This window comes from Penicillium antarcticum (genome assembly GCF_028974205.1).
Source record: "Penicillium antarcticum strain IBT 31339 chromosome Unknown utg000005l_segment0_segment0, whole genome shotgun sequence".
In the NCBI taxonomy this organism is placed as follows: domain Eukaryota; kingdom Fungi; phylum Ascomycota; class Eurotiomycetes; order Eurotiales; family Aspergillaceae; genus Penicillium; species Penicillium antarcticum.
Genome location: NW_026695303.1, coordinates 3,594,150 through 3,619,174, shown reverse-complemented (window position 1 = coordinate 3,619,174; position 25,025 = coordinate 3,594,150). Strand labels below are relative to the sequence as shown.

The 25,025-nt window shown below is 49.2% G+C and overlaps 10 protein-coding genes across 10 annotated transcripts; 8 read left to right on the top strand and 2 right to left on the bottom strand.

Annotated features, from left to right (window-relative positions):
* Window positions 1-152: 152 nt before the first annotated feature.
* N7508_006035 (uncharacterized protein) lies at window positions 153-531 on the top strand (the record flags this gene model as incomplete). Its single annotated transcript, XM_058464101.1, has 2 exons — window positions 153-311; window positions 361-531. The coding sequence occupies 2 exons, from the start codon at window positions 153-155 to the stop codon at window positions 529-531; spliced, it is 330 nt and encodes a 109-aa protein (XP_058320579.1).
* A 2,317-nt stretch (window positions 532-2,848) lies between these two features.
* On the top strand, window positions 2,849-3,939 carry N7508_006034 (uncharacterized protein; the record flags this gene model as incomplete). Its single annotated transcript, XM_058464100.1, has 2 exons — window positions 2,849-3,064; window positions 3,124-3,939. The coding sequence occupies 2 exons, from the start codon at window positions 2,849-2,851 to the stop codon at window positions 3,937-3,939; spliced, it is 1,032 nt and encodes a 343-aa protein (XP_058320578.1).
* Window positions 3,940-4,109: 170 nt separating this feature from the next.
* N7508_006033 (ribulose-phosphate 3-epimerase RPE1) lies at window positions 4,110-5,026 on the bottom strand (the record flags this gene model as incomplete). Its single annotated transcript, XM_058464099.1, has 3 exons — window positions 4,110-4,370; window positions 4,430-4,681; window positions 4,784-5,026. The coding sequence occupies 3 exons, from the start codon at window positions 5,024-5,026 to the stop codon at window positions 4,110-4,112; spliced, it is 756 nt and encodes a 251-aa protein (XP_058320577.1).
* Window positions 5,027-8,068: 3,042 nt separating this feature from the next.
* Window positions 8,069-11,056, top strand: N7508_006032 (uncharacterized protein; the record flags this gene model as incomplete). Its single annotated transcript, XM_058464098.1, has 1 exon — window positions 8,069-11,056. One exon carries the CDS (start codon window positions 8,069-8,071, stop codon window positions 11,054-11,056), a length of 2,988 nt encoding a protein of 995 aa, XP_058320576.1.
* An 857-nt stretch (window positions 11,057-11,913) lies between these two features.
* On the bottom strand, window positions 11,914-12,879 carry N7508_006031 (uncharacterized protein; the record flags this gene model as incomplete). The annotated part of the gene is made up of 1 exon (XM_058464097.1): window positions 11,914-12,879. The coding sequence occupies one exon, from the start codon at window positions 12,877-12,879 to the stop codon at window positions 11,914-11,916; it is 966 nt and encodes a 321-aa protein (XP_058320575.1).
* A 2,693-nt stretch (window positions 12,880-15,572) lies between these two features.
* Window positions 15,573-16,277, top strand: N7508_006030 (MARVEL domain-containing protein; the record flags this gene model as incomplete). The annotated part of the gene is made up of 1 exon (XM_058464096.1): window positions 15,573-16,277. One exon carries the CDS (start codon window positions 15,573-15,575, stop codon window positions 16,275-16,277), a length of 705 nt encoding a protein of 234 aa, XP_058320574.1.
* A 466-nt stretch (window positions 16,278-16,743) lies between these two features.
* Window positions 16,744-18,273, top strand: N7508_006029 (purine-cytosine permease family protein; the record flags this gene model as incomplete). Its single annotated transcript, XM_058464095.1, has 1 exon — window positions 16,744-18,273. The coding sequence occupies one exon, from the start codon at window positions 16,744-16,746 to the stop codon at window positions 18,271-18,273; it is 1,530 nt and encodes a 509-aa protein (XP_058320573.1).
* A 346-nt stretch (window positions 18,274-18,619) lies between these two features.
* On the top strand, window positions 18,620-19,092 carry N7508_006028 (Sm-like protein LSM2; the record flags this gene model as incomplete). The annotated part of the gene is made up of 3 exons (XM_058464094.1): window positions 18,620-18,633; window positions 18,688-18,938; window positions 19,061-19,092. The coding sequence occupies 3 exons, from the start codon at window positions 18,620-18,622 to the stop codon at window positions 19,090-19,092; spliced, it is 297 nt and encodes a 98-aa protein (XP_058320572.1).
* Window positions 19,093-19,943: 851 nt separating this feature from the next.
* On the top strand, window positions 19,944-22,505 carry N7508_006027 (DNA cross-link repair protein PSO2; the record flags this gene model as incomplete). Its single annotated transcript, XM_058464093.1, has 2 exons — window positions 19,944-20,855; window positions 20,907-22,505. The coding sequence occupies 2 exons, from the start codon at window positions 19,944-19,946 to the stop codon at window positions 22,503-22,505; spliced, it is 2,511 nt and encodes an 836-aa protein (XP_058320571.1).
* Window positions 22,506-23,409: 904 nt separating this feature from the next.
* On the top strand, window positions 23,410-24,599 carry N7508_006026 (alpha/beta hydrolase; the record flags this gene model as incomplete). Its single annotated transcript, XM_058464092.1, has 2 exons — window positions 23,410-23,735; window positions 23,789-24,599. 2 exons carry the CDS (start codon window positions 23,410-23,412, stop codon window positions 24,597-24,599), a joined length of 1,137 nt encoding a protein of 378 aa, XP_058320570.1.
* Window positions 24,600-25,025: the final 426 nt, after the last annotated feature.

The following is a 25,025-nucleotide window of genomic DNA, read 5'->3' as shown; positions in this document are numbered from 1 at the left end:
TGGAAGATCGAATATCATAAGTTGGGAGAAGACGCGTAAAAAGAGGAAAGATTGGGCTACAAAAAGGTCCCCCACAAAGTAAGATACGAGGATTAACAGAGACTACTATACTCCAAGTCGATCCCGAGTCTGGACCCCTATACCCAGAAATGATGTATTGTAACAAACCATCGGAGCAAGCCCGGGTGACAGACGGGAAGGCGACATCTCGTTGGCTGAGCTGCGGGAGCAACAAAGACCAAAAAGTGAGGCAGCGAACCGGATCAGCCCGAGTCTCTCCCGAGGCCAGCGCAGACCTTGCTTACGAAAAGGTGAGCTGCTACCTGTCTATACATATAACTCCCCTTTCCGCGAATACAGCGCCTACAGCGGGAAACCCTTGAGCCCTCCAGCCAAGACCCTCAGTTGCGGATGGTTCGTCTGGATGAGTGCCACGTCGCTAAGGTCCAGCAGGTGCAGGTCCAATGCCCAACCGATCAAAATGCAAATGAAAATGCGAAACAACTGAAACCAAAAGGGGAACTTCGATGAGCCCGTACAGTGCCTTGAACCATGGGTCACTCCCGCACCAGTCCCATGGTTCCAGGATCTAAATCTATGCTTCACGGAGAACAGGGGGTACATTCTACTCTGTATTCCTTCAAGCTATTTCCAGTTGGCTTGCCCAATCTCGGGTTCTGCACTAGTCACTCCACGTGATGCATGATCCACCTCCTATTGAAACGAGTTGCTGATCCTGAGCGACTACTGGTGCTGCCGCCGTTTCATGCCAGAAGTACACTACCAAGTTCTTCACTCATTACGTCGTTCTCTCCTTCCAGGATGATCGCCTTGAGCGTTGTGGACAATCCGAGTGCAGAATGAGTTGGATGTATCACTCTCCACTAAAACGGACCTATACACTCGACAAATCGGGGATTCGCTATTGCTGCACCGCCTTCCACACGGTGGCCCGAGAGTCCGTCCACCGTTTGACACGATACCCGGCTTCACCGTCAAGTTCAATCCATGTCTCCTGATCGACTCTACAGCAGACCCCAGTTTCGTCATTCGGGATTGGAAGCACAGCAATCCAGTCCACCCCCCTATGTCTTTCAAGCTGAGATCCTGATAAGCCCGCCCCTGCATCACAGCCCAGACCTGCTGCCTGCATTGTCCTGGACTGGGTTGTGGCACGCGTGGGATTAGATGGCAAAGGGGAGCTTTTTATAATGATAGGTTCCTGAGTTTGTGCACGGGTGGCCATTTTAATGCAGGGAACTGGAATAGGTAAATAGCCACTACTATATTCTCAGTGCCTAACGTCTCCTAATTATATCAATTCCCCGAAGTAGACAAGATTGCAGAATCCAAACGAATAGATCGACAACGGGCTTGCAAGTATTGCTTCCAACTGGTGTATCATTCCACTGTCTACTCCCACAATCTCACGTCTAATCTTCGACATGCAATCTAGAAACATCCAACAAAACTGAATCCGCACATCTGTCATGAGACACGCCATCCAAAAACCTGACTGGCAACCTGCAACCACCAACTCAAGCCACCAGCAATCCTGTCTGTCCACTCAGTCGGGTGGGAGCGTAACGATTTGCGAGGTATAGAACGCACGTGTCAGGATAAATAAAGATACCATGCGAGTTCCATAAGCTGATTTCCAAGGAGGCTGGATGCTCCAGTCAGTAGGTTAATTTTCTTTGTCGTTTGACATGGGTGTGGCTCCGGCTGTGCATGGCTGGCCTGCACATCTGGTCTGCGACGCGTATTTGAGGCTCTGAAGTGTGTCTTTGGTGAAGATGGAGGGTATAACACATTCAGTGTGAGTCGCGGAGATATATTCTTGCTGATTCATTGCCGTGTTGCATTTGGTCTAATCTATGTCCCATGTGGTGCGTGTTAGCTGCACCAAGTAGTTGCCACAAGAGCAGTTATTATCTATCGCGATGTCATGGGGCGTTTTGCACCTCCCATACTTATATTACCTGATTTATTTGCTCGAGACACTCGAGAATGGACAAAAAGATTTGAAAAACAGAGGCCAACCAAGGGTTCAAACATGCATGTTATAGTATTGCTCACTGGGAAGATTTGGCATAGAAAGTATCTAATCCTTCATTACACTGTCACCATAGTTATGACCCCAGTTATAGCACGCTGTCATGTTCTCTGCTGTGCTGATCACCCTATTCCATACACTGCGTAGGAAGTAGGCTTTGAGGTCGACAACTCGGTCGCTCATGATTTGCCCGTATTCAAAGACAGTTTGATGCCTGGAGCCGTGGTAGAAAGAGGAGTCAGATGCAGGAGGCGACTGGACTCAATTACGTATGAACCGGAGCTATGGGCTTCGGTACCCGTACTGAGACTTGGATATAGGTCAGGCGCACTCATCCATGATGGCTTAGATACGCCATGTATATGTACAGAGTACAGCAAAACTCTCTGAAGCCACGATATTCAGTAATGACTAGCATCTCAAACTGAAAGCGACATATAAAGACTGCAATTGGACCTAACTGATCCCAAACTTGGAATCAGGTTGGACTGACGTCAAGTTGCCACGCTGGGGCCCGTTTGCCAGGGCGGGTAACGGTTGGAGACATGGTACGGTGCAGATTGTGGAGAGGAAGGAGGAAGACTACATCATGGGAGTTAGGAAGAATATAAGAAGATCAGCGAAGATGAAACTAAATTGTCATAAGTTTCATCTATGTAGTTTGCACGTGATAACGTCATAAGCCTCAGGGGAAATTCGATCTTCCACTCCAAGCTTGAATTGAAGTCATTTCAAGAGAACGTCAACCTCCAACCCCTCACCTCGTTTCATTTCAACCTCTACACATACACCATGTCCGACCCAACTCTCTACCTGTACACATCGTTGACCGCGGGGTCATCGCACATCGTCACCGCCACTGCCCGCATCGAGACAATTCTCAAAGCAAACAAGCTCCCTTTCCGCGCTGTTGATGTCGCCACCGACGATGCTGCTCGGAAACTCTGGGGCCGTCGCTCCAAGGGCAAGAAACTACCTGGCTTGGTCAAATACGGCGACATTGTGGGAGTATGTGATCCCTTGCATGAGAGCTCCCAGTTCTCCCAACCATTAACCTCAACCTACAGGACCTTGAACAAATCGAAGAATGGAACGAATTCGGCGAGCTCCGTCTGGTAATTCTCAGCGTCCAGGACCTGGGTGGAATGCCAGCAACCAGCTGCCCAATCCCCGCGACCGATGGCAAGACCGAGCCCGAACCCGCAACCCCCAAGCCCTCCACAATTAAGATCCAAAGCCCACCCACCAAGACCGAAGAGAAGAAGGATGACAAGGCCGTGCTTGCACTGCGTCAGGCTAGCTCAGAGGCTGCATCCAAGGCCGCGTCCAAGACCGAAGAGAAGAAGGAACCCGCTGAGAAGCCAGCTCCCCGTGGGCACCGCGGTTCTGTCGCTGCCGAGCTTCCAGACACTGCGCCTGATTCGCCGAAGGCCGCCAAACGCCCCGTCCTCATTCCTGAAATGGCGGCTGTGTCATCGGCTAACTTCCACGCAGAGAACGCCGAGGCGCTTGGGCTTGTTGAGCATCATCGCGGTTCTATCATTTCGACTACGGATAAGGATGAGCAAGATAAGGTTGTGCGCGAGATTAGGGCGTCTATCACTGCCGATGAGCCTACTGCCAACCTTGACTCTATCCGCAAGCAGGCTGCGGAGCAGACAGGATCCGACACGATTGAAGAGGTTGCGACACCGCTCTTCGAGGATGTGAATGATACCAAAATGGCGGCTGCAGCTGAGGAATTCAAGGCTGAGGAACCCAAGACCGAGACCAAGGAGTCGGAGGTCAAAGAGGCTGTGAAGGAGGATGAGCCCAAGGAGTCCAAGTCTGAGGAGATCAAGGAACAGGAAGACACAAAGGACAAGGCGGGGTCCAAAGACTAAGGAGATGCATTCACGACTTCGATGATTATGAACTCTGTACATTGAACATTTCCCTTGCTCGTGTTAAGCGCAAATAGATCAAAACTCCATGGAGACACCCACGTACAATGCCATTCATCACTCGTGATTAGGAACAAAAGGCCAAAACACCAAACCCCTTTTATGTGTATCTAACTGCGACGCTTCTGGACAGCCTCTCGCAACTTTGCAATGACATCGGCAGGGTCCGCAGCACCAAAGACCGCCGAACCCGCAACGATCACATTGGCACCAGCATCAGCAGCCTGATCAATGGTGCCGACACCAAGACCTCCATCAACCTCAATGTTCAAGTCGGGGAATCGTTCGCGCAAAGCAGCGACCTTGGGCAGCTCAGAAGCCATGAATTTTTGTCCGCCGAAACCGGGGTGCACAGTCATGACAAGCACCATCTATTCCAGTCAGTATAAGCATACTGAGTCTACACAGAGCAAATCAAAGTAGAACCCACGTCTGGTCGCTCAGCGGCGTCTTCGCTCTCAAGAATATCCCACAGCACATCGACAGGTGTATCGGGCTTAATTGCAATACCAGCCTGCATACCCTCTTCGTGAATATAACGGATCAATTGCTTGGGGCTGGTACGCTCGGTAGTCTCTTTATCTGTAGGGTCGGTCGCGGCAACGGAGGAGACAGCGGCTTCATAGTGGAAACAGTAAAGATCGCAACCGGCATTCTTGAACTCGCGAACCCACTTGTGAGGCTGAAAGGGAGAAAAAAAAATCAGCGGGGAGCTTCACAATGGAGCTGCAGCCGGAGCTCGAAGCTTGCGGGATGGCGGATCCGCACGGAATATTCAACGAACCTCCATGATCATCATGTGGCAATCGAAGGTGCCCCGGCCGCAGGGCTCGAGAGGTCTGTCGACGCAGCCGCGGATCTGCGAGACGACGGGGCAGCCAATTGTCATGTTGGGCACGAAGTGGCCGTCCATGATGTCGACGTGTAGCCAGTCGGCACCCTGCTCCATCTTCTTGGAGCAGTCATGGCCGAGATTGGCGAAGTTGGCGCTGAGAATAGAAGGGGCGATGATGGCTGGCGGCGACATTGTGAGTTGTTGAAGTGTGGGAAAGGAGGGGGAGGGGCAGATATAGAGAAAAAATTACAGGATGACGATGTCTGAAGCTGTAGAGTGGCGAAGGTGGATTCACCGTAGACCCATTGAGGTCCCGAGCAGTCGGAGTATAAAATATTGTATTGTTCTATAAATCTTCTTTTCTTCTATCTATTCTATCTTTCCTTCTATCTATTCTATCTTTTCTTTTTCCCTTTCTATCCCTCTCTGGTGTTTTCTTCCGAACTGATAAGGGCTCTGACTCTCACGTGGGGCTCACGATCTACATGGCCCTATAATAGTTACTGTACATCTATGCAAGTTCTCCTTGCCGTTGAAGGGGGGGGGGGGGGGGCAAAATATGGAGACTGCATAGATCATCCCACAAATCAGCGCATCTAACACGAGCATCGTGGGTTGCCCTTTTGGGTGATTCCGTCGCCATCAAAAGCAGGAAGTAAAAATTGCACCGGTCTGCTGACCTTGATAGACAGGGGATAAGACAGGGATATTTCGATCTAAACAAAACAGGAATCGCTTGGAATCTTCGAAGCTTCGGAGTCTCGAGCAGCCAATCATCTTCTCATCACCTCTGAGTCTTAATAGTGTACTCGGTACTCTGAAGATCACGATAGTTTGAACTTACTGACCACTGTGACTATATAATATACGAACTGCATGCCATAGGATACTGTCTCGTTGGTCATGGCCTGAGCTCTACCTGGTGACTACCCTCGAGCCTCGATCGGTTAGCAGTAGATCCTTTTACAACGCCTCGCAGATCGGGACCATTCTCCCTCACCTTGATTTTCAATAGCCGTTAGAATAGCCGTTGTCTGCCCGATTACATGTCGTGCTTGGACTGTGTTGGAAAAGCGGGCCATACGTGCTAGTCGGGGCACACTGCTCCGGGCTTGATCAACACCCTTCAACAAATTCTGAACTGTTGACTCTCAACATTCAGAAAGTTCATTTGAAGTGTTCAGAAATAGGAGACCGCGCTAATATTGTGGTTACCAACGCCTTGTGGTATACTTGTGTGGTCCTGTCGCCCATGCGCTCGGACTATACTACTTCGGATACCTTTTCCAACACTGCGCGACAAACTACACACCGATGAAGTAGTAATAACCTTGTATTAATTTTGTACTGTTCATTACGTAGCATGCCAAACCAGTGAGTTAATAATCCAGAAACACCCCAAGAAGTATACTCGTTCAGGACACAAGGGCACCGAGGAAGAACCGGTAAAACAACAACTCCATTCGAGGCTTATATTATTCCACTAGATCGATAGATTAATTGATATAATGATCGTCAGAGTGGATCAGAGGCAACTTCTAGGGCACCGGAGTGATGAATAAGTCACTTTCAAATACCCTTTCCGTTAGCACTAACCCGAGTGATATGCGTGCAATCTGAATAGATATTTTGAGCGACATGCTTGCCCACTCACACAAAGTAGTAAACCAGATTAAGAGTTGAATTGCCTGGGGCTATCTATAAACTGGCTGCCTCAACAGAACATGAAGTGTTCCTCGTCTGTGAACCGGAACGGCCCGTAGCGATATAGACCGCCCTGATGTATCCAGTCCAAAATAGAAGGCCATGCGAATTATGCACCGGGACGGTTTAATCGCTTCTTTGCTGTTATCATTAGGACTTTCAACCGTTCGGTTTTGGATTCGAACCAGCGGTTTCGACGTGAGAACAGAGGGGTGCATGCACGCAATGAACAACGGCCAGTAGCGCGAGGATTCCTGGAGACTTTTGGGACTGAAATCATGATGTGCTCACGTTGTTATCTTGCTCTGCAGTGTATCAGTATAAGTCAAGACCTGGATGGTTCTCCCCGGTAGACTACTGTTGGTCTGAAACGGCATCCCCAATATGTGTTCAGAAAAGATAGCATTCTCTTTGGACAAGAAGGATCTATCGATGGTAAGAAGTATCATGTAAATTGGCACATGCAAGGCTGCCGTATTCAACATTGCATACATTATGTGAGAAAGCGCCGCACTAACTGCTGTCAACATGACTACAGTATGTGTGGCGTGGTCATATAGATTGCCGCACATTCAAAGTCTCCCTCTTGACCTTGGAAAGTGGCTATCCAAACTCAGATCGTAAGGTGATAAATGTCTATGGTAGCGCCAAGGTAGTGTAGTCTAAGTTGACTTTGTGACTTGGAAGTATCACAGCATGTCACAGTTTAAGAGCAACTTCTCTACGCGCCTTAAGGTCACAAGTCACATGGACTAATGTGGCCATATGCGGACAATTATCACTTTTCTATAATTATATTGGGCCATGCCTTAGTGTGCATTAATCTCGACTTGGCGGCCATTTCCCCTCATTTGCTCTTCTGGCCGATCATTAATTATCCCAGTTTCTTTCCGCATCGAGAGGAAATCAGCATAAATGAGGTTGCACTGACGTCCAAAAGCCGCTAATTCGCCTAAAGATAGTATTCGGGCGGCTACGCTGCGCCAATCACCGACCTCTTCACACTGCATCCTTCCACCCCGGCGGTTCATCACAGCATCTACGATGCTCATTCGCCGTCCTTGTCCTTTTGACTGTTCGGTCATTCGTTTTTCTGCTGAGAAAATGGCCTTGGCTCTTCCTCGAGAGGATGTCACCCTGGTCCAAGGCGATGCGCCCACTTTCTCAACACCAATCAACTCGTTGCTACCCACCGTCCCGACCGGAGCTATTGGACTAAGCGTGCCCAATGCTGCAGTAGTTCTGCAACAATATGACAATCTGTGAACAAGGATCGCGTGTTCATTGGACCCCGCCGGCTAGTGAAAGCGCCCATTCGACTATATAGGCATTTCAGTGCCGTGACTTGGTACTCTAGCGTTCTGTTTATTTGTCTTTTGTGCATGCTCTGGCAGCTTGTGCACCTTCCTTTTGTTTGCTTGTCTTCATTTTACACCTTCTCTTGACCAGACCCGTTGATCGGTGTCTTTATTGCCTACTCGAGATCTAGATACTGCGATTCACACAAACCAGCATCCAGCAGTTGACAAGATGACCGATACATTTCGCTCGGCTGTTCGATGTCCGCCCCTCCGGCAGGCCCGGGGGACGGTGCTTAATACTATAATGGAGGATACGCGCGAGGCACAATTCGCACAAAGTCCCAAGGCCTCACCTCCCAGACCCACGCCAGCAGCAATCAGCCCGCAGCTGAGGCTCAAGACAACCGGTCTATCAGTGCCCACACATGCCCGCCTTGCTCGTCTAAGATCGCCTCTCTCTGCGGGAACAACCTTGTCGTGCTGCTCAGAAACAGATACAGAATGGCAACGGCATTCGCAAGGATACGATGATTTGTACGACGCCACAGATGACGATATGGATGATAACGAGACGGACATTAGCGACTCGTGCTTTTCCCCCGATACCCGGCCATCAAGCTTGGTGACACCAATTACTCGTAACTCAGTGACCTCAACAGGAAGTCGGAAACGCCTTCTCACACTTGAGATTCCATCGCCTACAGTTTGGCCATCTATGACTGGGGGTCACAAGAGCTCGCCAATACCGCCAACTCCTCCACCTAAGATCCCCGTCTCCCCTGCAGCTCTATCCATGCTTGGCCGCGCTGTACCTGCATACCATGCCCCCCCTTCGCTCGATGGAAGCATCTCCTCAGACCAGGAATCGGTTATCAGTGGGTTGGCCACACCAGACTCTCAGTCTCTGCCAGATACAAACTGGACCGCACATGATATACATGTTCGACGTGATATGGATGGAAGTGATAGTGATATGGAGAATGGAGATGGCAGCTCAGATATTGAAGTGCCCATCGCCATTGAGAGCTCGCACGAGGACTGGCGCCACGTTCTGGGAAACTTCCCTCAGATTCCTTCAGCTGCTCAGAGATATTTGCCCTCGCCGTCATCTTCACCGCAGTTAAACGAGGAGCCAATACGCGAGTCCACACCCACGAACCAGGGTGTCTTCCTGCCTGACTCGGCTCTGGCTATGCTTCACCATATCCGTCTGGATGGAACACCAGACTCGTGGTCTGAAAGCTCTGAGGGAAATAGTGAGATGTGGCAGCTGCAGGCACCTCCTAGCCGTCCACGCAGTACTGATGGGGTTACTCCGGCCTCCGAGCTGTCCGGATACAGCTTCAGTGACCTGAGCATCCCGTCGCCTGGTGGTTTCTTCGCTTCACTTGCGCCACGTGCTCGCCACACCTGGTCTATTCCAAATACCAACAACCAGCCAACGTCAGCAGCAGCAGAAGGATTTTACAATTTGCCATGGCGCCGGGATGAGGGAGAAGTTGTGGAGCAAGTGGTTGACTGGCCTGAGCGCCCTAATGATGAAGACCCAGTTACAGCTGTTCGTGATGAGGAAGGCCCGCCTACTGCCATTCGTCTTTGTGAGACACCAACCCGTCGGACTATTTATCAGGATAGTCCGATGAGTGCTGCCTTCGATGCTGTGCAGGAGATTCCTCGCTCTGGAAATGGGTATGAGTACGACGAGCTCTACGACCAGGAGCTGCAGCACCGTGCAGTTGACAGCCACGACAGGACCAGTGTTTGGCTGGCTGCTCAGGCCTCATACCTCTCTGCTCTCAATGAGACCAATCCAGTTAATGAGCCCGAGCCCGTTGAGGCTTCCGAGGATGAGACTGAAGCTGTCAAGGCTGAAGTGCAAGAAAAGACCGGAGAAACGTCTAAGAAGATGGTCCGGTTTTCTGAGGCTATTCCCGAAGCATTGAGTCCCCTGCCACCCATCCTTGCCAGCAAGGACTCAATTTACTGGCAGGGTTTCCAGTCTCTCCGGCAAAGATCAAGCAAGGCTGATGGCTTTCTTCATCGCAATATGCGATATGATGCTATACAATCTATGCGTCTTGGAATGGGGGACCTGCACATCAACTGCCTGATTGGCAAGTATGAGCTTGTCCGGCCAGAGCGCCCTGCATACAAGGGCCCGTTTGCCAAGGCTCCCCGCAATTCGGTAATCACCTCTGAGCTAGCTGAGAAGGCCAAGTTTGACAAGCTTGAGAAGGAACAACTGGTTCTCGCTCAGCTTTGCCAATCGATGTGGGCCATGGATGCCCTCCGGTCTCTCAACGGCGGCAAGCTCCTGACAAGCCCTGCTCAGCGCCGGCTTGCACGTACCACCTCCAAGCCAAGCCCATCGGACGGACCAGGCAAGCGGAGCTTCCGGATCCTCGATTTCGGAGGCCACTCCTCGTGTGACTGGGCATGGCAAGCAGCTCACGAGTTCCCAAATGTCAAGGTCTACACTGTGTCATCCAAGAACCAAACCGTGAACAGCGCGATCAAAGGCCCACCTAACCACCGCCAGGTTACCGTCCAAAATCCCTGGGAGCTACCCTTCGGTAATAACCAGTTCGACGTGGTCTCAGCGCGCTCCCTCCACGCCTTGCTGAAGACTGAATGCCCAGCCGGCAAGAATAGCGATGAATACGACCTAGTCCTCAAGGAATGCATGCGCTGCCTCAAGCCAGGCGGCTATCTCGAGTTCCAAGTCCTGGACGCAGAAATCTCTCGCGCAGGCCAATACGCCTCAGCAACATCCGTCGAGATGGCCTTCAACCTCCGCAAGCGCGGCTACGACCCCGTCGCCTCAAAGAGCTTCCTCGCCCGCCTCCGTAAGATTGGATTTACAAGCACAAAGCGCGCCTGGATGTTCCTACCCATGGGCACGGAGCCAATCGAGCGCGAACCCCCACGCGAGACCCCCGCCCCGCGCGTGCAGAGCCAAATAGAAGAGTATGAAGCCGTACAAGGGCCAGTAGGTAGCACAGCCGACATCGCCAGTATCACAGGTCTGATTGGCGGGTGGATGTGGGAGTCATGGTTGTTGAAGTTGCGGATGGAGATGGGTCGTGAGAGGTCGAAGCTGCTTGAGGGTGTTGGGGCTGTCTTCGATGAGGGGAGGAAGAACGGGGCTGGGTGGACTTGTTTGTCTGGTTGGGCTATGAAGCCAAAGAGGGGCGCTGGTCGTTCTTCTGGGATTTAGGTCTATGGCTGTGATATGCTTGTTATTTATCTACTTCGTCGGGCCCTGGTGGCTGACTCTTAATGTAATTACCTTGATATCCTGTACATACGCATCCTGTCCTTCCAGCTTCAATATCCTTCTCATACCTTTTTTTTCTCTTAGATTGTCAGTTATATTTCAATTGTTTTTGTAACTGATGTAGATGGAAGATGAGCTCTTCTATGAGCGATGGGAACAGTTGCCACTCAATGCACGACCGCAAATGACTCGCAACAGGCGCCCCTGACCCCTATTGCTCCCTGTTGCGATATGCCAAACTTTGCGTGATTCAGTTTGATGTTGATCCCTGGTATACCAGCACATATCACGCAGTTTATAAGCTCGCATGTCTTGAGAACTCACAGGGGTACCCATGTCCATTTTCCTAAGATGGACGAGATCCGTTTCATGGTGGAGCATACGTTGACAAAGAAAATGGCCCCATCGTAAGACATCAAACACCAAGCTGATCTGTCTTTTCTGACATGCGCTAGGCAGGCACGTTGTGGCGCTGAGGTAAATATCTCATGTGCACTGGTTGACGCCTTCTCTCGTCTGTTCTGATTTGACGGAGTCTAGCCCAGCCCCTGTGGCGGACAATCACCGAACCCCGAGGAAATTCCGGAGAAAAAGGGTTGGGCATGCAGTCTATTGGCCTTTGCTTATGAGCCGCTGGTATGCAACACATGCATCAGCCACAATGGGAGTAGATCTGGCCGCAAAGCTGGGGATTAAGTTACCAGCCGGCTTCCAGAGGTTGAACTGCACACTTTAAATACATCGAAGCCCAGTAAAAAGAAAGAAGGTATATAACTGATATTTGCTTTGGGTATCTTTCATAATCTATCCATGTCCTGTGCATATGGAGTCCAGTACATAAACTTGAAATAATTCAAATAGGCAATACCCGTATGCGAGATAGGAATATACCGAACACCTCTCCGGATCCACCACATTGAACACTTAGCGGTCCAATCTGCTGAACTGACAGCTGATGGCATGATGTGACGGTAAAGGATCTCGGTATCATCATAATATGAACGCGCATGTGGCAGGAAGCGTCGTTTTGAGTCGGAGTAGCGTTGTAATTCCGCATTTCCAAATGGTGGGAGCATTTCAGCTTCACTGCCGACATACCATACTTCAGGAAGTGTCGGATTAGATATGTTTTTCTCTCTGTGTTGCTTGAATAGCTCCACCAGTCGAACCGCCGAGTCACAATTTGACTTCATGGCATCTTCTCCTCTGGAAGTATGTGCCAAGATGAGGATATCACAAGATGAAAGCGCCGAAGCCGCTTTTGCAAAGTTTTCATGGTCCCAATCCTCACCAAACTTCAAGTTTCGAATGTTTTGCACACCCTCACGTTCCAGCTCTGTCACCATGGCTTGACCGAAAGATCTATTGCCACCGGTGATCACAAAGCGTTTCCCTCGGAAAGAGTAGGCGGTGCCCCATACCCAGTCAAACAGTTTGACGAAAGATCCCATATAACGATCGGGGTAAACGTGGTGGAGAGCGTGGAACTCAGGGCCCACAAATATCCAATTAGGGTCCTTGGGAGCAGTCTCGTAGATGAGGTGGTTTGAGTCACGACCACTTGTGAGTATGACGAATATCATCTTCACAGCTTGAAACCCGATGATAGACCAAAGGTGGCTTTGTAGAATCCACACGCGGCTGCTGGGGGTGACCAAAGTAATGAAGATGTACCCCAGTACGGTGCCAATGACCTGAAGTGCTAGCTCAAGAGGCAAGGCTTGAGTCAAATTCTGCATGCGATATTTCTCGTTGAAATCCATATGGCGTGTATAGTACAGATGGTGGTAACGGTGTATACGGGCCAATTGTTGGAAGAGAGGATGAGACGAGTTGTTGCAACGATGCAGTAGATGATGGACCACATCGAAGAATATTGAGCCCGTGCAGAATAGGTAGATCAATGAGAATGTGATAGGGATGACATGAGGATGTAAAGAATGTAGAGAATATAACATCCAGGAAGGAGCTGCATCAATAGATGAGACGACAGTTGGGTTGCCCATTTCTGCAATAAAGCGTGGATATGAAGCAGAATGAAAAATTGATCACCCTAGCTAGTGCTTTTTATTATTTGAGAGACCTAATTATCTCTTTATATTCTGTTGACACTGCCGCCCTGCCTATCTCTGAATAGAAGGTCCCTTTGGAGTGGATTCATGTTGCATGGTAAACACAAGGCAGTAACATTGCCAAAGTGTGGCTTGATTCGATGCTAGGTTGGTTTGTATACCAAGCCACTAGCTTAGGGGAAAAATATCCGCATCTGATAATCTTAGATTGAACCAAACAAAGCACAATTGGTTTGGACAAGTAGTTGAGAGTTCACGATGTGTTTTTCTTCCTTGTGTCATTTCGATCATATCGCATATACCTTAGAAAACTCTATTTGTCCACTATTTTGCGTATATTGCATCTCCTGCGCCAAGGTGAGATTTCGACAAAGAAGTAAGCTGACTGCAGCAACGGAAATCGCTGCCTGATACTCCACAGCCCCACTACTTTAAGATACCCGAATACGAGTATGGCCCCCGTTTATTTATATCGTAACATGAAACAATTTCTTAAGGGTTCAGCCTAGAGGTAAGAGAGACTAAGCCATGGATCTATCATCACCCAGGAAATGACGCTATGTGGGTGGGCCCAGGGGGGGGGGTTTCTTGCGCAGCGGCCTTCTTAAACATTTAATGACGCCTAGAAGTGATAGCAACAATTCAATCCAACCTGTCGCTGAGTTGGATTATTTGAGACAAGCGAGCAAAAGCTGATGTATTCCCGCCGTTAGGGTTAGTTGCCAATGGGTAGGCGGATGGCTTCAAACATAACGCAGGTTACTAATTACCTCTGGTCATTAAGAGCAAAGGCTACTGTTCTTAGTTTCTTGTTAAGATTTTCTTTTATATGTTTCTCTGGCTCGTCTATTTCTCCTCTTGCGTAATAAAGTACGGGTACGAAATGTACTAATAAGTGCGCCACACTTTTTTCTTTCTGTATTTCTATTATGTTGAGAAGAAAGAAATGTGCAAATTAGCCTTAGTTCCAGCATGCTATGTGGACTTTGTCTCTAGGATCATCATACGAAGGACCTAACACTGCCACATCAACATTCAAGCCGTTATCATCATTCACAATCCATTCTGCCTCGGCCCATCTCGCCTCCACAACTCTCATAGTAAGTTCGGTTCTCAAGTGAGCTCGACTGGACCGATATATCCCCTGATTTGGATGAGCAACAAAGCCGATCCTAGCCGCTCCTGATTTGGCAGTCAAGCTAGTGAAACCCTTCATCAAGCCTTGGTATCTGTCTAGGACATGGTAAACATAAAATGAATCGGGATCCGAAGGGCTTGTGCACAATGCAGATGAGCAAGGCTTGGCGGATTTGAAATAATAGCATCTGCAACAAAAGGTTTTTTTGGCTATGTGGGCCTGGATCTATGCAAGACCGCCAGCAATTTTGTAGAATCTGGGCAATAGTGGCCCGCTTTAGTTGGATATCCCTCGCCAAGAGACTCTTCATGCTCGGAATTAACCCCGGATTGCGGAACATGTGTGACATTACCTCAACAAGATCTCCACCAATAGGGAAAGCTTCGAGCCCAGCTGACTTGACGAAAGCTTTGAAGTTGGCATGTGTTGCCAACCGCACGCGGCATCCATGCCGTTGCAACTTCTCGCCCAGAGCGACGAAGGGCTGGACATCACCGAGGCTGCCTACCTTTTAAATTTAAATGATCCACTGGTGTGAGGGCTGTCTCTGCCGGCTGAGGTGACTCGCTTCGCTGGGCGGGTTATCCATCAACCACTCAGGGTTGCGGCTGAATCGGCATCCAACTCGCATATCCACGCGGTCATCATCGGTTAGGAAAAGATCAGACAAAGGTGTAGTGGAGCATGGCGTTCCGAACGAAGGCATTGCCTGTTCCGCTGATCTATCTTCGGCGCCTCAAACAGCGTCGTGTGGTGGGGCAGGCTCATTTTCAACTGATGTAGATTATCTCAGCTTGGTCATTTTCGTAAGGGAGCCTGCCGCTTTGGTAATTTACAGCTCAGGGTCGAGAAGGATTGTGAGAAGATGAAATGAAGAAAAGATATTAAATCAAGCCCGTTAAACCGGCTAAGAATAGAGAGCTATGTATAAAAAGTTAAAAAGGATGGATTGACGGTTCCATGGTTTAGTACTGGGTTTGACCCCACTTTGACATTCTAGATGCTCTGGTTGGTCAGTTATAATCCGGGTAGCGTACGGATACGATCAAATTTCCTAATACAGCTATGCATCTGGTCTGGAGCATTTGGATCAAGTTTCGACTGGGTATTTAAAAGAAACTTACATTGCAATAAGTATTGGCTCATTGAAGAATAATGAGAATCCCTTAACAATTCTGATTTCGCTTGCGTGTCACTAGTGCCTTTACTTTTGAAAGCCTTCTTTCTACTGCTGCTCATGCCCACCATGGTCAAGTCCACCCCCCGAAGGATCGATTACTACTGGCACAAGAGCGGAGTCTATGGAGTTATCAGCCGGGCTGCGCTCCGCACCCTTCAGTTTGCCTTCGCTGTCATAGTTGCTGGTCTATACGGAGTCGATCTAGCACACGCCACGAAAACCAACAATCACGCCCACGCAGAATGGATCTACACTGAATTCGTCGCTGCGCTCTCTGCCCTGACTTGCATTATGCATTGCTTCTTTACTGTAACTCAAGTTGCATGGTCGGCCTGGGATGGAGTCCTGCTTGTCCTCTGGCTTGCCCAAGTGAGTGTTTTCGGGACGATCTATATCTCCGGCAACAAAACCGGATACGAAGATGCGACATTATCAGTTCCACGTATGCGCGCTGCAGTCTGGGTTGACCTCATCAATATGTTGCTCTGGCTTACGACGACTGTGCTCGGTATTGCGTGGTGTATTCGGACTCGAAAGGTCACTCGACGGACGGACCGGGCGGATGTTCACAAAGAGCTTATCAGACCGGATAGTGGGAATTCCGATGGGAAAATGGCTACGCTGGACGAAAAGAGAGATATGAAGGGGTGCACTGATGAACCTATTGATTCCTTTCCGCCGGAGTACACCAAATTCCCACCTGCACCCCCTGCATCAGTGAAAAAGAAGGAAAGTTTTGAGCAAGATAAGAAAGCCACACTTGAGGTTTAATGTGGCCGCATGTCCTTTTTGAAATTCTGCTGTGTTTTATCGGGGTTTGAGATTATTGTCTGGGTCTTGTTCATATACTTGTCATGTTTACACGGGTTCTTTCTATCTGTTCGCTAGGTGTTTCATTTTATTTATTACGTAAGTGATACTTTCTCTCTTTAAACATGTTACATTGGGTACGACATAATAGAGACGTGGAATGTATAAGGACTTGTAGCCCCTGTTGTATTATCTGTCTGTTGAGTATTTGGCTCATCCTGCATTGTCGCGGCCCTTGTATGCACCTGGTTGCCTTTTCAACCCCTTGGCTCCTCAGATCGAGCGTTACATCCGTCTCGCGGGCTCTATTCGACCCTCCTATCAAACAACATGGATGACTACTTGTACTCACCGTTCATCTCAGCTCTCAGATTTGCCTTTTCCGCCACTACATACGCAGCCCACTGCTATATGCTTCACTTTCACCATGGCCCTAGAAACCGAAGCCACGATCTCTTCAGGGCCAACCAATGATCTCGAAAAAGTGACTCCGCCTGCCTCGCATATTCATTTCCCTAATTTACTCTGGCTGAGAGTGCGCAACTGGTCCCGCACGATCGGAGCTGAGGAATTTGGCGTTGAACGCGTTCCTGAGGATATGCGAACAAGCCAATCACCTCGAGATTTGTTCACAATGTTCTTTGCTGCGAACTGTAACATGTCCACATTGGCACTTGGATTCTTGGGTCCTACGACGTTCGGGCTTGGCTGGTGGGACTCCTTTCTTGCTATTATCTTCTTCAACCTGATTGGCGCTGCCATTCCAGCACTTACAGTGCGCTTTGGCCCAAATCTTGGGCTACGTACCATGCTCGTCCCCAGGTATTGTTTTGGCTGGTGGCCGTCTAAGATCCTTGCTGTGTTCAATCTGATTGATGCCCTTGGCTGGGCTGCCGTGAATACGCTCTCTGGCGCTGCTGTGCTGTATGATGCTGGGAATGGAAAGCTACCAATGACAGTGTCAATTCTCATTATTGGCTTGATAGCCATCATCCTTGGCTTCTTTGGGTATCGAGTCCTCCATATTTATTCAAGATACTGCTGGATCGTGACAATCATTTGTTTAATTATCACTGCAGGATTTGGAGCTCGTCATTTCATCAATGTGCCTATGGGCCACGGATCTACAGAATCCTCAAATATCCTCTCCTTCAGTACTGCCATTATTGGATTCGAAGTCGCCTGGGCGACAATATCAGCAGACTACAGTGTCTATATGCGCGAAACAGTTAGCGACAATGTAACGTTTTCATGGACCTATGCTGGTCTTTTGACAAGTCAGGTTTCGATTGAATTACTAGGTGCCGCGATTGGGTCACTCTGCGTGAACCCCAACCCACGGTTCAAATCCTCATATGATACTCGTGGGATTGGCGGGTTGGTTGGCTCTGTTTTTGAAGATATACACCCCGGTGTCCGTGGTTTGGGATATCTGATCGAAGTCCTCCTGGGCTTATCGGCAGCTGCTGTCACAACAGCGAATGTGTACTCCCTGGGCCTGGCCGGGCAAATGGTCTCAAAAAGGCTCCTTGTTGTGCCTCGTCTTGTTTGGTCATTGATCGGCAGTATTTCCTACCTGGCGATTGCTATAGCTGCTAGGAATTATTTGGAGGATGTCTTGAAGAATTTTTTGTTGATATGTGCGTATTGGACTGTCCCCTTTTGTGCTATTCTTCTTGCCGAGCATTACGTCTGGAGGAGTGGCTACCAATACGACCTCGCTGTATGGAATGACAAGAAGATGCTTCCGTATGGAATAGCTGCATCAGTTACTTGGGTTGCTTCAACTGTTCTTGCAGTTGTTTCTATGAGCCAACAATGGTGGGTTGGACCTATTGCCGCTGCGATAGGTGGTTCGGCGAATGGTACTGATATTAGCTGGATTTTGGCTGCGGTGATGTCTGTGGTACTTTATATTCCTTTAAGAGCATGGGAGCGAAAAGTGTGGCATTTTTAATACATGTTTCATTGCCATGTACTTGAGTTAATAATCTGAATTCCATGATTGTGATGTTGTTCGCTAATACAAAGTCAAACATATATATTCACCATTTTCACGGCGACCGTAATTAGGTACATAAAACAGACTCCTAAATAAAGTACAACTATACCACAGAAAATTTCTGCTCTCTCGTACAATAATTTCCCGCTATTCACCGTGTAAACCAAACTGATACTTATTTCTATAGTTAGAAGATACGAAGCTTTCACCGCAAACCACCCTGACCGCCCGGCCGAATAACCACTCTACTCAGTCGCACGTCTCCGTCGCACCCCTCCAAGCTTTCAAGGCCACCGCAACCATGCTTTTCTTTAGGTAGGTTACCCAATCATTGCGTTTATTATGTAACTGACATTCATGCTATTGCAGCTTCTTTAAGACCCTGACAAACCAGACTGTCACCATTGAGCTCAAGAACGACATCCGCATCCGCGGAATCTTGAAGTCGGTCGACCAGTACCTGAATATCAAGCTCGACGATGTCGAAGTGCTAGACCTCGTCAAATACCCTCACCTCTCCTCGGTGAAGAACATGTTCATCCGAGGCAGTGTGGTGCGCTACGTGATGTTGCCCCGGTCGGAGGTTGACGTGGGTTTGCTGGAGGATGCCACACGGCGAGGTGAGTTGCGCATGGCTTATAGGCTAAAAGTTTCATGACCAGATGTGGCCTTGACATTCTGCGAATGATTCTTGAGCCCATGATGGCTGTATGGATTGAGGCTAACCTGCCATTCAATACAGAGGCTTCCAACCAGGCTGGCAAAGCACGCTAAACGACATTGAACTCGATTTTACGATATACCACGCATTGAACTCTGCATTACCGTTGACTCCACCAGATGGTTTCCAAAAAAACGAGATAATTTCGTGGCCAACACCCTGAGGCTTTCATCTTGTCCCTTACCGAAACGATTCAATTTATGGCCCGAAAAATGGTTGTCTGCGGGGGGAGATATCTGAAAACTTCAGCGCCACATGGACTTGAAGATACTCCGGGATCAGAGTTGTTTTCCCGGCCCCGAAATCCTGAGCAGATGGAGGGATTTCGTTGAACATCCCACCTATGGTTCATGCTGGCGCCGGGGATGCTTTGTTCATTCATGATACCTTGTTAGACCTTTCTTGCAATAATGACCAGCAGCCTATTTTTTTTTTGGGGGAATCTTTGGACGTAGAGATCTAGTGAGCCTAGATACGCTGGGAAAGGGCAAGCTACCATCGTTCATAGGAAGCTATAGGTCTACTGTATAAAGTACCGCCGAGATGGGATAATGAAGCGAGGGCTGCTAAGGTGGAAGCCCTTGGGAGAGCTGCATCTAGCAAACCGGGGTTCTGCGCTGACGAGGCTTAAGACTTGGGAAGACATCGGTCAGATGCAGTCGGCAAGATGCGTATAGAATCCGATACATTCGAAATCCAATGTGATGAGTATGCCTAACACGTGACTTCGTGTCGCGATCCTGTTTCGCGCCTCCCGAAGACGTTTCTACCTCAACCAGCACATACTATGAACATTTTGTACATTCGACCAAATAATTTGACACTAATCTTCCTCTCGGGCTAGCCGTGCCCTATCCGGTTGTTGCCACTCGATAATTGACTCCCCACCCTCGACAACCCAAAAATGGCTGGATCTTACGTGAAGAAGGCGAATACCCCGTCGAAAAGGCCATCAGCCTCCAAACCCTCCTCGGTCAAGCGAAACACAAGCATATTGAACTTCTTCCAGAAAACCGACACGCCACAAGGAGCCGTTTCAAACCAGGCTCGAATTACTCAATTTGCGACACCTTCTACGCGCTCGCCCAGCAGCGGACGGGGTACACCAACGATTCGAGGAAAGAACTATAAGAATGATACTTCTGAGGGATTGTTTTTGGAAGACAGAAAAGGACTGGCGAAGATCGAACAAGCGGCACTGGCTCAGACGAACGGAGTGCGATCACCTTCACCTGACATCTGGGGTGGCGATGAGGAGTTCCTGAAGGACGATGATCAGATATTCACTGGCGAATCAGATGTCAAGCGTCGCAAAGTCGAATCACCTGTCACGGAATCTGTACAGCTTCCCAACGCCAAATCGAATACTCTGAAAGCCCCGCCACCGAACAAGATTCAGAACCGAAGTGGGCCGTTTATTGACGAGTCGGATAGCGAAGATGACATGCAAGCATACCGAGAGCTACAAGAGACAACTCCCGCCACAGACGCAAAAAGAAGAGAGGCACTGCTTATGGATCAACCAAAAATACCCATGGCATACGAATCCAACCCTTCACCTCCGCCATCGGTAAGAGCAGCCACGAATAATGCCGATAATGATGAATACGGGAATTTTGACAATATAGAAGACGACGACCTTATAGGCGTCTTTGGGGAAGAGTTTAGAGAACGACCATGGGAGACCGAAGAGCAGCAAAACGAACTCGAGGCGGATGCAATAGATTGGAATGATTATTTGGGACCAGAAGAGACCGAGGATGGAGTGAGCTTGTGTCCTATCTGTCAGACGGCACTCAAGGGCTTGGATCAAATGGTAAGTGTCTATTGTTCCGTTCTCAGTTTATCATGCTCATTGTCGGGTTAGGATATCGCAGTGCATGTCAACAACTGTCTAGATGGCAAGCCAGCTTCTGTCACAACAAGTCCCACTCCGCAGCCGACTTCCAACCAACCTTCGAAACAGATGGACAGCGACAAAGGGCTGACGCGAATCGAGCGAGCCGCTATAGCTAGGCCCGCACAACCTGATCCGTACTTGCAGAACAAGCCCAATGGAGGGTCAGCGTTCTCCAAGATGATGGCGGGAAATGCAGAAGACACGGCCTGGGCTACCGCTGCCGCTAATGAAGTATCATCTCGTGGCAAGCAAGCCTACCAGCGGACTTGCCCTTTCTACAAAATCATGCCTGGATTCTCAATATGTGTAGATGCATTTCGCTACGGAGCTGTTGAAGGATGTAATGCCTATTTCCTTAGCCACTTCCACAGTGATCATTACATTGGACTAAGCAAGAATTGGTGCCACGGACCTATCTATTGCAGTAAACCTACTGCAAATCTTGTCCGTCAACAACTCCACGTCGATCCCAAGTGGGTAATTGATCTGGAATTCGAATCCACATCCGAGGTGCCGAATACGGGAGGTGTAAAGGTCACCATGCTACATGCAAATCATTGTCCTGGCAGCTCTCTGTTTCTTTTTGAGAAGACTTTTGGCAACGGACCCAATCCCCGTCACCAGCGAATACTACATTGCGGTGATTTTAGGGCATCTCCACTACAGGTGCAGCATCCACTCTTGCGTCCGGATATCATCAATCCAATCACTGGTAAGCAGCGGCAGCAACGCATCGACGTCTGTTACCTCGATACAACCTATCTGAGCCCCAAATATGCATTCCCCAACCAGCAGGATGTGATAACAGCCTGCCAAGAACTTTGCGTCCGTCTAGATGATGAGGTTGGGGTCGGACTCGATCCAGCGAAGAGTCCAGGTGGATTGATGGGCAAGTTCCTTTCGGCTGTTCCAGGAAGCAAGGCACCAGACCGAGTAGCAGAAGTCGGCGGCCGACTCCTGGTGGTAATTGGGACGTATAGCATTGGCAAAGAGCGAATTTGTATGGGCATTGCAAAGGCACTCGGGTCCAAGATCTTCGCAACCCCGCCAAAGCGACGGATCTGCGCCTGCCTGGAAGATCCAGAACTCTCTGAGTTGCTGACCGACAATCCTCACGAAGCCCAAGTGCACATGCAGACAATTTTTGAGATTCGTGCCGACACTTTAGCAGACTACCTCGACACCCTCAAACCACATTTCTCCCGAGTTGTTGGCTTTCGGCCAACGGGCTGGACATACCGCCCGCCCGCCGGGCGAACACTCCAGAACCCCCCAGTGCCCACCGTTCTACATAGCGAAGATTGGAAGACCCCATTCACCAGTCAAAGCCTTACTCCACAACGCGGAAGTACGCGGGAGAGCGCTTGTTATGGTGTCCCCTACAGTGAACATAGTTCATTCCGCGAGCTGACTATGTTTTGCTGCTCTCTGCGTATTGGCCGCGTTATTCCCACTGTCAATGTGGGCAATCAGAAATCTCGGGAAGCCATGAAGACTTGGATAGAGCGGTGGGATGTGGAGAAAAAGAAGAACGGCCTGTTTCAAGTGAAAGGAGATCGGTGGTGACCTAGACTTACAATATACATACACATCCAAGACTGCGATGATTGGGATTTGCATACTGCATCGGACTCAGGGGCGATCCGTCTTGTTCACATGTACAGTATAGTTTTTTAACCTCATTTTTCGGTATCATTTTGCTTTTTCGATGTGTGCTAGATCAGGCACAGGACATAGCTGGCTCGGGGCACTTGGCCCGATCTTTGATCTTCAGTGATCTTCATATCTTCAGCCTTGTCGGGTTAGACTGTTGAGATTGTTTCAGAGATTTGTCAATTAGGCTCCCACAAGCCGCATGACTCGGTATTTAGGACACGCACATGTTCTCACCAAATTGCCGAGAAATGTGTATCACAAAGTCTCTCCTTTCGCGCGACAGGGGTAATCGAACATGTATTATGACCCATTACCCTACGCTCATCCGTCTCCATTGCTCATTGCCAAATCCAAGCCTCTCTGATCTCATCCAGAACGTTGGAGGATCTCCCGTCAAGCATCGGTGTTTGTACAGTAGAAGCTCGGGTCAGCGCCGAAACCGAAAGCGAGCAAGAATCAGATCGCGATAGATAATTCGCTGTGTGAAGGAACTTGTGAGATGATCGTCGTTCTTTAATTTCCCTTTACCCGCTCTTTTGGCGCTAAACGCCAATAGCCCCAGAATGCCCCCTGGACGTGCATTATGGATCTACATTTCGTTCCGTCTCCACACAAGTCTCAATTTTGTACACTTTCAATAGACTTTGTTGTTGGCAAATGAATGGAATTTACATGTCCAAATACAAATACTTTGGCCCTCAGGATGCCTTGCATTCTACAGTAGCGGGGCTTTCAATCAATAGATTGGATATAAAGTCTATACATCCGCCGTAGATTTCCATATTCCATACTTGCAGTCAATTCGCCATACACCATGCATGTTTCAACAATTGGCCTCATGGCCATCACGGCTGGAGTCGCAACTGCGAAGACTTGTCTTGACATGATTGTCCAAGTCCCGGTTACAGCCCACAATGGTGTATTTGACAAGATCAGTACTCCCCAGACCAACCTCGACGCAACTGCTTTCGCCCTGCACGCAAGTACGCAGGGTGCCAATGTGACAGCAGATGCTTTGTCTGGCTATGCTACTGTCTCTGGCATCTACGATATCTCGGCTCAGTACTGCATGCCCGACAACAGTGGAGACAGCGCCCATGTACTTCAAATTCTGACCCATGGAATGGGCTTCGACAAGAGGCTAGTTGTGTCGATCATTTCCATTATTGCCTGATCTAACACTATTTATTTAGCTATTGGGACCTGCCCTATGAGAACCACAACTACAGCTACGTCGACCATGCTTTGTCGCGGGGCTACCATACTCTAGCCTATGATCGACTTGGCCTCGGCAAATCCTCCCACGGAGATGCAAAATCCGAGATCCAGTCGTTCTTGGAGCTCGAAGCTCTGGCTCAGCTTACAAGGATGGTGCGCGAGGGCTCAATGTCTGATTCATGCATCAAGCAGCCCTCCAAGATCGTCCATGTTGGCCATTCCTTCGGATCTGCCCAGACATACGGCTTGACAGCCAAGTACCCCGATCTGTCTGATGGGATCATCCTGACTGGATTCTCGATGAACGCCTCGTTCATGGGCATGTTCATTTCCGGTGCCAACTTCGTACAAGCACGTTTCAACAAGCACCAGGAGTCAGACTACAGTGCTGGATACTTCACCAGCGGCGACATCACCAACAACATGTACCTCTACTTTGCGCCTGGCCACTTCGACATGGATATTCTCACCTATGCCGAAGCGACCAAGCAGCCATCCACCATCGGTGAACTCCTCACTGTTGCCAGCATGGCTCCAGAGAACAACTTTGGCGGCCCGGTGTATATCATCAACGGCGACAAGGACATTCCCTTTTGTGGAGGTGACTGCTTTGCCACTGGAGGTGCCGCAGCATCCATTGCCGCGGCTGCCGAGCCGGTCTTCCCTTCAGCCAGTTGTTTCTCTGCCTACATCCAACCAAACACTGGCCATGGTATCAACTTGCATCATAATGCCACTGGGGCCTACCAGCAGATTCATAACTTCCTGGAGGCACATGGATTGTAAGGAGAAGATTGAGAAATAGAGGCGAGATTATGTATATTAACGTTAATTATGACCAAATACATTAATAAGTGAGTGCACAATTAAATTATGCTGATATTCGCTTGAAAGCCAAGGCCCGAAGATGCTTAGATAATAAGGCCACAGGGCAAAGCATGACATAATCAAACGACTTCGTTGCAGCCTTACACGCCAGGCCAGAAATCACACGTGATCATTTCTTCGTGCCTTTAAATTCCCTCACGTGGATGTAATTCCCCCACACTCAGCATCAAATCAAGACGCGCAGATTTACACAGAGAATGGGGCCCCAATGGAAATTTGGGAACGCTGATTGCTCGAGCTGCGAGACGAATAACCGAAGCCGGCGCTCGGAGGCTCGAGACGGCACTCTCCACGGATCTCCGCCGCCAACGTCTCTACTCCACA